This window comes from Ctenopharyngodon idella, chromosome 1 (genome assembly GCF_019924925.1).
Source record: "Ctenopharyngodon idella isolate HZGC_01 chromosome 1, HZGC01, whole genome shotgun sequence".
Classification (NCBI taxonomy): domain Eukaryota; kingdom Metazoa; phylum Chordata; class Actinopteri; order Cypriniformes; family Xenocyprididae; genus Ctenopharyngodon; species Ctenopharyngodon idella.
In genome coordinates, this window is record NC_067220.1 from 18,663,462 (window position 1) to 18,675,594 (window position 12,133).

Consider the following 12,133-nt stretch of genomic DNA (forward strand, 5'->3'; position numbering starts at 1 on the left):
TTAAATATGGCTTTTTTTTCTCTTTTTTTTTTACACAAACGCATTGCTTCGCTTCAGAAGGCCTTTATTAATCCCCCTGGAGCCGTGTGGAATATATTTATGATGGATGGATGTGGATGGAGACACTTTCTTCAGCTCATACTCGTTTGGTAACACTTACTGCCATTATAAAGCTCAGATGCGTCAGGATATGTATTAATATTTCTCAGATTGTGTTCATCAGAAAGAAGAAAGTCATATACACCTAGGATGGCTTGAGGGTGAGTAAAGCTTGGGGTGATTTTCATTTGAAAGTGAACTAATCCTAAGTCCTGTCAGTTTAAACATAAATCGTGTTTTCTGTGCATGCACATGAACACCAAATTCAAAGTTTCTCTTTCTCTTCTTTTTGAGCTTGAACAGACATGTGCACGCAAAATTAAGTCAAAATGCCTGTCTCGAAGAGCATCCTCTGTTATGTGTTGTAAACAATTGAGAAAGAAAACAGATGAGTATCATTATAATGTGCATTTGTCTTAAAGTGACAGCAGCCTAATATTTCCGCAGCTGTTTGTTTCACCAATGTTTATTCTATTGTATTTATCTTTGTTCTGTTGTATTTATCTAAGCTTGTAATTTGTTTATTATTTCTAAGCAAATTCACTCCCCTACAAAATCACCTCAATCATCATAGATTGATTAATTCTTTACAAATAGAATTATTCAAATAATCTGGTGAAATTGTTTTCATACTGCAATATACATCGCAGAAAAACAAAATATCGCAATGTCAGTTTTTTCTAATATTGTACAGCCCTATCCCCTATACAGTATAGTAAAAAAAAAAAAGTAATGTTCATCCACAGGCTGCTTCTGCAGATAACAAGCATCTGAAAGGAGCACATTAGAAGAGAAGTTCCAGAGAAGCGTAAAGACGTTCAGAACTGTGGAGCGGAGGGTGTCGCCAGCAGAGTCAAGGTACTTAACTTAGGAAAAAACTGTTTGGTTTGACGTCCAGCTCATTTGTCATTTATTTTTGGAACAAAATTCAAAAAAATTTTTTTTTTTTAAGAAAATTGTGTTTTTACATTAAAACTGAAATGAGACTTTTTTCCATAAGATGTTTTCATTTCTAGCAATGTGTGGTTTGATTTCAATTGTTTGAAATATTCAATAAATAACCATAAAACAGTTTTCTTCAAATATTTTAAAATCACAAAGATAAATGCACTCTTTCAACAGAAAAAAAATCCCACCTTTAATAGTTGAGCATATTTACAGTTCAAAGTTCTACAAACCTTGTCAGTAAACTATAACAACAATTACTAGGGATGTTCCGATCAGAATTTGTGCAGCCGATACGACTTTAGATTTCTTGTCATCATGAATGGCCGATACCAGTCCCGACCTCGATCATTCAAGCTCTCTGTTGGCTGTCACTGTTAACTTTTAGATAAAGTAATACCACAGATGTTGCCTTGGTTATATTATTTACAGTAATGTTGTAATTATTGTTTTAACTGAGAATCAAATATTGATTTTACATTGAACATTTTAATAGGCCTTTAAAAACAGAGCTTACTTAAAACTATCCAAATAAGTATACTTTGGCTAATTAAAGAGCCTACAAGACTTTAACACTGAACATAATTGCAGGCTGTTACAGCTGGTGCAGCTCATGAGTCAGATAAAGGAAGACTATGAGAAACTGTGTCAGAAACAGTTTTTGGAAACAGAAGAAAGATAAGGAAGTACTGCAGCTCGAAGAGAAAGTGATTTTCAATCTTAAAGTTTTACTCTGGTCTTGTGTTTCAATCACAGATGGTGTAATTTGACAGTTTTGGTGTTTATGACCATTCCAATTTTTCATATCTATATTAATATTAGGCAATTATTTTACAACTTTTATTATATAGGCTACACACCTCGGGAAAATACTGAGGTCCGGACCTCGGTTATCTCAATGGCGGATACGGCCCTGTACCTGAGGAACACTGGAGTGAAGAGGCATTCAGAGATCGAGAGTGAATTCCACCGCTAAGGACTACAACAGCTTATGTTACGAATAACGTCACTGGATTAGCTATAAATACCGAGCGTCTCTTCATGATCGCCGGTTACATGGATGCCTGGCTTTACGTGCACATCCTGGAGTTATATAGAGGGACCATATACTTAAATTTAGATCAGTACTGGGAGGCTTAGTGCAAGAAGTGACCACGTGAAGCTGGAAGTAGGGCACCGCCTGACGCCTGTATGGTTGTTTGGTGGGCAGCAGGGGGCGCCCTAGATCGTAACCAACCCTAACTCTACACTCTTCACACTTTACATTGTCACATACAACAAAGTAGGCCTACCATGGTTTTACCATTGTGTTTTTTCCACATGAACCAGTGATCAATGTAAATGTCATGATACATGAATTCCAGTCTCATGCTTTATGTACTGTGGTATTATGTGATACAATGACCTGTACACAGTACTTTTTGTGATTGATATTAATCAATTTCCCTTCATTGTATAGTTGCATGCACATACATAAATACATATGTATATTTTGGAGAATATTGGTAAACCTTCCAGAAAATATAAATTCTTCAAACAGTGGTACAAAAGGATGTGCTGGTCCTTCAAGAGTCATGCTCAATCTGTCTGTCTATAAAGCCTATAAAAAACAGTCTTCATGTATTTTACAACACTTCAGCTTGTGATTCTTATTAAGTTGGGGTCATTTTTTAGGATTCTTTACATAAACCTAAGTCTCTGACACCTTGCACTTCTGGAGACTCCAGGTAGGTTGCAGTTCTGGAAAATGGTGGCGCTAGAGACTAAAGGGTTCCTGATGGTTTCACACTTAATTCTTTTGCAGTTAACATGTGTCTTTTCTTTTCCACCTGTTTTTGTCTGACCCTGCTGACCCAATGAGCATTTCTCTGTCCGATGGTCATGCCTTAACTGCAATTTCTAGTGCTGCATCCTTCTCATGGGCATGTAATAATTTTTGAGTTAAATCTCTTTTTTGGCTCATTTTATCTGTAAAAGACAACATACCTAATAATTATGCATTTATAATATTGGGGTTAATGTTTTTAATTAATGACAGAAGTATCCCTTTAAGGCAGCAAACCATGATAAGCCCTCCACTGTACAGCAGTTTGTTGCCCATACAGTCAAACCAAAATTTATTCAGACATTTTTTATATTTTTGATATATTTTTACTAGTGGGTGCAGGACACTATAGTTCATTTATGTAAGTGAGGATAGCAAAATAAAGTAAACTGCGAAATATTATACCCAAAAATTCTTCATACAGTGGACTACCAGTAAAATTGATAGAAATTTGGAACCAAAAATTATTCAGACACTTTGACTTGACCATGTTTTGCTTAAGTGTTATCTGACATAATTAAGATTAATTTTTTCTGATACAGTTTAATTCTGAGATCTTGTCATATTTTATTACCATTTTTTTAAACTATAGTGAATAAACTGAATTAATGAATGAAATGTTCAAGGTGTTTGAATAAATTTTGGTTTGACTGTATGTGTACTACATGTTTTGACCAACAGAGTGCATTATTGTGCGTTTTTACCAATAGCGGTCTAGACTCACATTGTGCCCAAAGGTGAGGTCAGGCATGCATGAGGGTTCCCGCCCCTCTTAACTCTTAACCATGCCTATTCTTGGTATTAAATCAAATAAATGATCAAATTCAAATAGCATAAGATTTAATGATTGCATGGGCAATTTCAAATATCAGGTATTATTGCAAAAAATAAATTGTAATAATATCAATAACACTGATTAATAAGCAGTGTTATAAGGGAAGGCTATTAAATAGCAGTTTTAAATTTTGTTACTACAATAAAGTTAGTAAGTTGGTATTAACCACCACTGTCATAAAAATAAAAATCGAAAATAACAAAGAAAGTGGTGTTTTGGGTTAAGGTTACCGGAAACTACAGTTGGTAAATGGTAAATACTGCATGTTCTTTGATGTTTGGATGCATTTTTGTGGGGAGAAGCAAATGGAAACCTCAGTATATGTGTGTGGGCGAAACACAGGATATCCCACAGCACTCAACCATTAGCATCACACCCACAAAAGCATGAAAAATCTAATATAACTGTTCCCTGGGCATAAACGTAGTCCCTTTGCGTCAGTTATTGACTTCTGCTCATTGGAAATTATTGATCAATTTCCACATCCTTTCCTGAGAAAGACATACAGAGTAAATACAGAGGAATTCACTCACACACAGACATTATGAATATCAAATCAAAACTGTGGCTTGTTTTATGAATCACTGTGCATTTGTGAGCAGTGTTTCTCCAGTGATCAAAAACACTCTAGAGATTTTGAGGAGAAATAAATCTTCATAACTACAGTATCTTTATGATTCTCTTTGCAACTTGTTGCTTTTTTAGGCTGTTCAGCACTTTGCTGTTTTGAAAAAAGTATAATATCTGACATTAATGTTTTTACAAAAATGAAAAGGCATTTAGAATGTTCATGTCTACCTTTGACTTTGTAACACTTGACTGAAGGGTTTGATGATATTTACTGGTAAAATGGCTATAGTTTGGAAATAATTGGTGATTGGAAATTGTTTCAAGTGACAATTATTGTTTTGAAGTAAAATAATTCCTGCACTGTTTTGATATACACCTGAGTTACAGATTATAATCAGGAAAAAAAAACCAAGAATTTAAGGTGCCAATATTTTCACGTCTTCTATGTTTATAGAAACAAAATATATATTGTTAAAAATATAAAATATATTGTTATTAAGTTATGGCCATAATATGCATAGTTTTGGACTGTAAATGTTTTAGTTTCCTGAAGGAACCTCATTTGGAGTACATTTGGAAATCCTTGGACTCATTCCCAGCACAGTTTATTGGACGTGGCCAAATCAATACAGTGTATCTTGGAGCACTTCAGAGCATCCCATTGTCCTTCCCCAGATTCAGACTCCTCAGCAGAATAATAAAAAAAAAAAATTCCACATCACTGGCAATGGTGGGTAAGTCTCCATAGTTCTGTCCACTCTGCCACTTCACTATTTCAATTCACTGCAATATTTACATAGATGTAGTCTGCAGCGCCACAAAATATATGAAGTACTGGAAAGAGGGTTCGTCTGTGGTCGCTTTGTTGCTCTGAGCGACTATAATGCTAATATAAAAGCACTACAGACAGGATGTAAACAACCATTTAGCTAAGCTTTTATCTAAAGTGACTTTTCACACTTTTTACAGGGAAAGTTCCTCAAAAGCAAATGGATATCTTGACCATTCAAATGTGACAGTTCAACAGCTTATAATGTTTTGGTTACCAGATCCACTACCCCACACTAGACTGACAGACTTAAGTGGTGTGTGTTTTAGACTTAAAGGAACACTCCACTTTTTTTGAAAATAGGCTCATTTTCCAACTCCCCTAGAGTTAAACAGTTGAGTGGCGGTACCACTTTTAGCATAGCTTAGCATAGTTCATTGTATCTGATTAGACCGTTAGCATCTCGCTCACAAATGTCTAAAGAGTTTCGATATTTTTCCTATTTAAAACTTGACTCTTCTGTAGTTACATTGTGTACTAAGACCGACGGAAAATGAAAAGTTGCGATTTTCTAGGCCGATATGGCTAGGAACTATACTCTCATTCCGGCGTAATGATCAAGGAACTTTGCTGCTGTACCATGGGTGCAGCAGGCGCCCATGGTACAGCTATTTTCCGTCGGTCTTAGTACACGATGTAACTACAGAAGAGTCAAGTTTTAAATAGGAAAAACATCGAAACTCTTTGGTCATTTGTGAGCGAGATGCTAACGGTCTAATCAGATTCAATGATCTATGCTAAGCTATGCTAAAAGTGGTACCGCCAGACCCGGAGATCGGCTGAATGGATTCGAAAATGGTAAAACTCAACTGTTTAACTCTAGGGGAGTTGGAAAATGAGCCTATTTTCAAAAAAAGTGGAGTGTTCCTTTAAGCTTCCAAAAATGTTACAATTATTACCTGATTTACATACAGAAATAAATATAGCGTAAATGATAATGAAGCAAAGATTCCATCAAATGTGCCCACCCTTCTTACTTTATTGAAAAAAACATAGTAGAGTGACACATACAATTTACTCTATCTTTTATGCAAATATTAGTTCATAGACTTTTATATATTCAACCTACCAATGTTAATTACTTTTTTGGTTATTTTTATGGTGTAATTTAATTGTGCTTGCAAGTAGATTCACCTATTTCATGAATTCAAGCCTCTCGCAGTTCAAAACACTTACTGTGTCCTTACTTATATGTCCTACACCTTCCCTATTCAACTTACGAAAAAAGCGTAACTGACATTGCATCAGTTACGGTTTTTGGTAAGTTGAATACAGAAGGTGGTCTGGCGGAAGCTAGATACTTTACTTTATAACTTGTTAAATGTGGATATTTCTCTTACACAAACGCATCGCTTCGCTTCAGAAGGCCTTTATTAACCCCCCGGAGCCGTGTGGATTATGATGGATGGATGCACTTTCTTTAGCTTCATACTCGTTGGTCCCGTTCACTGCCATTTTAAATCTTGGATGTGTCAGGATATTTATTAATATAACTCCGATTGTGTTCATCAGAAAGAAGAAAGTAATATACACCTAAAATGGCTTGAGGATGAGTAAATCTTGGGCTAATTTTCATTTTAAAGTGAACTAATCCTTTAAGGATAGTTCATCCAAACATGACTATTCTGTCATTATATACTCACCCTCATATCATTCCAATCCTGTATGATTTTCTTCCATCTGTGGAACATAGAAAAAGATATTTTGAGAAATGTCTTGTTTTGTTTCGTTTTTTTTTTTTGTTTTTTTTTGTTTTTTACTATTCAATAGATGTTTTGGTTACCAGCATTTTTTACTATTCAATAGATGTCAATGGTAACCAAAACTGTTTGGTTACCAGCATTCTTTAAAATAACATCTACTTTTTGTGTCCCACGGAGAAAGAGTAAATCATACAGGTTTGGAACGACATGAGGCTAATTAAATAATAACAGAATTTTAATTTTTGTGCTAACTAACCCTTTAAGCCAGTGGTTCCCAACCACGTTCCTGGAGGCCCCACAACACTGCACATTTTCCATATCTTATTTGTCTGACACACCCATTTCTGGTCTTCGAGTCTTTGCTAATAAGCTGATGACCGGATTCAGGTGTACTTGATCAAGGAGACATGCAAAATGTGCAAAATGTGTTGGGGGGCCTCCAGGAATGTGGTTGGGAACCACTGGTTTAAGCCATTATCTAAGGAACTGCATGTGGGAAAAAACAAAAACGTAACTATCCTTTCGGAAAAGAATATCCTTTAGAACTGACTTTAACAGCGGCCACAAGTAAAGCCTCAAAGACCAACTAAAAGCTACTCTGAAGACCAAAAGCATTGGTCATTTCCTCCTTTAGGGTAAATTGTACCTGAGTGCATAGGCTAAGACAGCTTAATTTTGTTCATTATTAATTAGTTAGCATTCTGAAAACACAGATGGATATCAAGAAGGCCTCTATAGCTACCAAAATACTTTATCAGATGCAATCAGAACACTTGTTTGGACAAACGTGTTTTGTGACTATAAATTATGCATCTGTAGATCCGCTGGATATCGAATCTTTAAAGGTTGATGGGACCACAGTCAATACGTGGGCTATCCCTAAAGAGATTATAATTATAATGGGTTCTAACTGCACCTCTTACGATGGAGATTTAAAAGGGAAATGTGTTTTCATAACTAATGATGTATTTTCCCCCAAGGCCATTTTAATACAATCAGTCAGACATAGCTCATCTAAGCCAGGAGTGAGTTTGTTAGTGTGTGTGTGTGTGTGTGTGTGTGTATGCGTGATCAGGTTATAAAACACTAAAAGCTTTCACATAGGTTAAAAATAAAGAGAGAGCAAATTCAACAAAGAACAGAGATGAAAAGAAGAGGAAGGAAGATGTGAGTCCAAACAAGATTTCAGGCTTGTATGTATGGACTGCTGTATAATTTTTTTTGTCACAGTGAAAAAAGCAAAAAAAAAAAAGTTTACATAATTCTAAAAATATTATCTGAGTGAAACTGCTCAAATATTATTGTGTCTATTTGTAAGCAGGAATTCCAATGTAGAGATATTAAATATTGCTACAATTTATGCGTATGTTTGCTAATTAATTTTTGAATCCAGTGTGTAATCCAAAAACATATTTTACATTTTGTTTCAATCTAGACATACACTATATTGCCAAAAGTATTGGGACACCCCTCGAAATCATTGAATTCAGGTGTTCCAATCACTTCCATGGCCACAGGTGTAAAAAATCAAGCACCTAGGCATGCAGACTGCTTCTACAAACATTTGTGAAAGAATGGGTCACTCTCAGGAGCTCAGTGAATTCAAGCGTGGTAGCGTGATAGGTTGCCACCTGTGCAATAAGTCCATTCGTGAAATTTTTTCATTACTAAATATTCCACGGTCAACTGTTCGTGGTATCATAACAAAGTGGAAGCAATTGGGAACAACAGCAACTCAGCCACGAAGTGGTAGGCCACGTAAAATCAGAGCGGGGTCAGCGCATGCTGAGGCTCACAGTGCGCAGAAGTCGCCAACTTTCTGAAGAGTCAATAGCTACAGACCTCCAAACTTCGTGTGGCCTTTAGATTAGCTCAAGAACAGTGCGTAGAGAGCTTCATGGAATGGGTTTCCATGGCCGAGCAGCTGCATCCAAGCCTTACATCACCAAGTGCAGTGCAAAGCGTCGGATGCAGTGGTGTAAAGCACGGCACCACTGGACTCTAGAGCAGTGGAGACGTGTTCTCTGGAGTGACGAATCACGCTTCTCTGTCTGGCAATCAGATGGACAAGTCTGGGTTTGGCAGTTGCCTGCCTGCATTGTGCCAAGTGTAAAGTTTGGTGGAGGGGGGATTATGGTGTGGGGTTGTTTTTCAGGGGTTGGGCATGGCCCCTTAGTTCCAGTGAAAGGAACTCTTAATGCTTCAGCATACCAAGACATTTTGGACAATTTCATGCTCCAACATGACTGTGCACCAGTGCACAAAGCAAGGTCCATAAAGACATGGATGAGTGAGTTTGGTGTGGAGGAACTTGACTGGCCTGCACAGAGTCCTGACCTCAACCCAACCTTTGGGATAAATTAGAGCGGAGACTGTGAGCCAGGCCTTCTCGTCAACATCAGTGCCTGACCTCACAAATGCGCTTCTAGAAGAATGGTCAAAAATTCGCATAAACACACTCCTAAACCTTGTGGAAAGCCTTCCCAGAAGAGTTGAAACTGTTATAGCTGCAAAGGGTGGGCCAACTCCATATTAAACCCTACGGATTAAGAATGGGATGTCATTAAAGTTCATGTGGACATAAAGTCAGGTGTCCCAAAACTTTTGGCAATATAGTGTATATCCTGATGTTATAATTTATAATTTATATATTATATATTAAATATATAAATGTTATAATTTCAAAATATTTGTGGCAACACATACAGTACACAAACTACTTTTAATGATTATTCCTAACACATCCAAAAAGAAAAAAAGCTTTAAAAAAATAATATTTCCATCATGGATTCATTTTAAATCAGCTTTTGAGAACCAAAAATAAATACAAAAATAAAATAATGGCACTATTCAGGAAAGTTTAAAAAGGGGTAACGGATTTTTTTTTTTTTCAGTTCAATTGAAAAAGCACAGTAGGTATGGAGAGACAGAGAGAGAGAGAGAGAGAGTGAGAGAGTGTGTGTGTGGTGTGTGGGGTGTGTGGTGTGGGGCTGGAAGGAGGGCAATAAACCCTACAAACCAGGTCCACCTCAAGAAACATTTTATCCCTCACTCTGCTCTTGCTCTCTCTCACACTTAAATTAATTTTCTCTCTCTTTTTCTGCCTGAGATGTCATCTCTGCTGAGGGAGGAGATGGACAGAGTCTTGTTCCGACCGGAGGGACAGAAGCTGGTGGAGTTTATAGAAATAGAGGAGCTACAGCAGGGACGGCATTTTCTCTGTGTTTCTAGTAAGGAAATTCCACTTATTTTGTGCATAATTATTTGAGCTGGCATGTGCTGAACTATTTTCTATCAGAAAATGGATGAGATACTGAGGAGATAAAAAGTGGGATCGTCTGGGGGCAAGATCAGATATTGTTTGTGAAGGAATAAGAATTGTAAAATATATGACTTTGTTTGATGAAGGGGTATAATTAAAAACAGAACCAATGTGTGTTTAGTATCTAAGGATAAAGAAGCTCAGATCTCAGTGGTCTTGTGTCGGAGAGTTAAGCAGTCACGGACCAAGAAGCTGCAGCACTATGGGCTGGAGGACAGCTATGAGAGAACAGAGATCTGGGCCCTGGAAGACCTGCTGATTCTGGACGGTAGAGATCCAGATATAGTGAGTTGAGTTCAACATTCATCCCCTTCCTATTTATGATTATACCTGCTACATAACTGTTTGAAAAACATATTATATAGTTAAATCAAAGCTAGACTTCAAAATAATGGTTTTGATGTGTTGTATTATATTAGGAAGTGGTATCTCTTTCTTTCCATTGGAAGATGTTCAATTTGCATTTCTCTGCTGTGTTAGGATGATCCCTGCTTCTTGATGTATTTCGACACGGTGCGGTCCGTCAGAGCAGTGAGTTGTGCTGCGAAATACACGCTGGCCCGCTGTCTTCTGTCCCTAAGCAGGAAGCGTCACCACACGGCACTAAAACTTGAGAACTTTGACTGGACTTACATTCAACCCACTGCAATGTATTCAGATCGTGGTGACTGTATTGTCCTTGCGCAGATCTGTTTCTATGCCTTTAATCTGGTGTGTCTTTCCTTGTGTCCTGTGCCTCTGTAGAGAAAGCAGACATTCTGTTTAATCTTGTTTAATGAAATTTATTTTTTTCAACTGACCTTAAATCTAAACTCTTGATGTTGATCAAAAAAAGTTAATTTCAGCGTAATCTGTAATACCCTTTGGGAGTGCACAAACACCATGCTTTGTGTTTTGAGCACTTAGCCATGCTTTGAGCACTCAGACCTACACTAACTGTAACATAACTCCACAGTGTGGGTGAAATCCAATTTGTGCCTGTGCAAAATGCAACACAAAAGGGTGTTTCTGATGAGTAATGCTGTGACTTGAATTATAGTAATTTTTATTTATTTATTGACTGTTATAAATTCTACATTTTACATTTTTGCATGTGTTTTAGCTGATTCATTAAGCAAGCTATACTAATGTGGTTTATCATTGTAAAAATTGAAACTATGAGACAATGTTGTGGATATTACAGCATACACTTTTAATAATCTTGTGCAAGCTCATCTGGTGAAACGTCGCTTTAAGTGTTATTTAATCAAATATAATGACATTGCAGTAGCATTGCAAAACATCCATAAATTAATTAGGCTATGCCTCAATTTGAACAAATTAAACATTTGGAGAATAATATTTGTAACTGTGTGCAAGATAGCTTTAATTCTCTGCATGCATATTATACTTGGTTTTGAAGACTGTTAAATACTGTGGGCCACTAAAAGCTGACAATTCAAGAACATTTAAGGGATAAAGTACCATCAGGCGGGCATTTTCGCAAAATAAACCCTGAGTACATATTCCACTGATACTTACTAAATGAATTGGTATTTTATTACGTGAAAATAAAAACCGGGCTATACAGGATCATTACACAAAAATATTGACCAGTCAGGATGTATTCCAACAAAATAAGATACTCTTATGTAAAAGTTTAAATGCGCACTGTACTACTCCAGAGCCGTTGAAAAACAGAGTTGCGACACTCCCATAGACTGCCATAGGAACTTTGGAATGCGGAAGTAACGCGTGTCGTGGAGCAGACAATAGTTCCAAACACTGATAGTTCCAGCACTGAACTCCACACATTTTCGATGTTTCTGAAGAACGCTCGCTGGTAAGTTGATGAAATTACTGTATTTTCGACATTTGAACGCATTAGCCGACCTCTCATGAATCTAAATAATAGTTGTATTTTATGTAGCCAGCTTTAGTTAATGTTTATTGGAGGTAGGTAGACTCTTAATTGCTGCTAGCTTAAGTAACAAACACTCAACTAATATTAGCTACCATAATCTGA

The 12,133-nt window shown here is 36.8% G+C and overlaps 1 protein-coding gene across 1 annotated transcript; it reads left to right on the forward strand.

Annotated features, from left to right (window-relative positions):
• The first annotated feature begins 9,662 nt into the window (after nt 1-9,662).
• Nucleotides 9,663-11,783, forward strand: exoc1l (exocyst complex component 1 like). The gene is made up of 3 exons (XM_051860627.1): nt 9,663-10,036; nt 10,250-10,413; nt 10,609-11,783. The coding sequence occupies exons 1-3, from the start codon at nt 9,916-9,918 to the stop codon at nt 10,870-10,872; spliced, it is 549 nt and encodes a 182-aa protein (XP_051716587.1). The 5' UTR covers nt 9,663-9,915; the 3' UTR covers nt 10,873-11,783.
• Nucleotides 11,784-12,133: the final 350 nt, after the last annotated feature.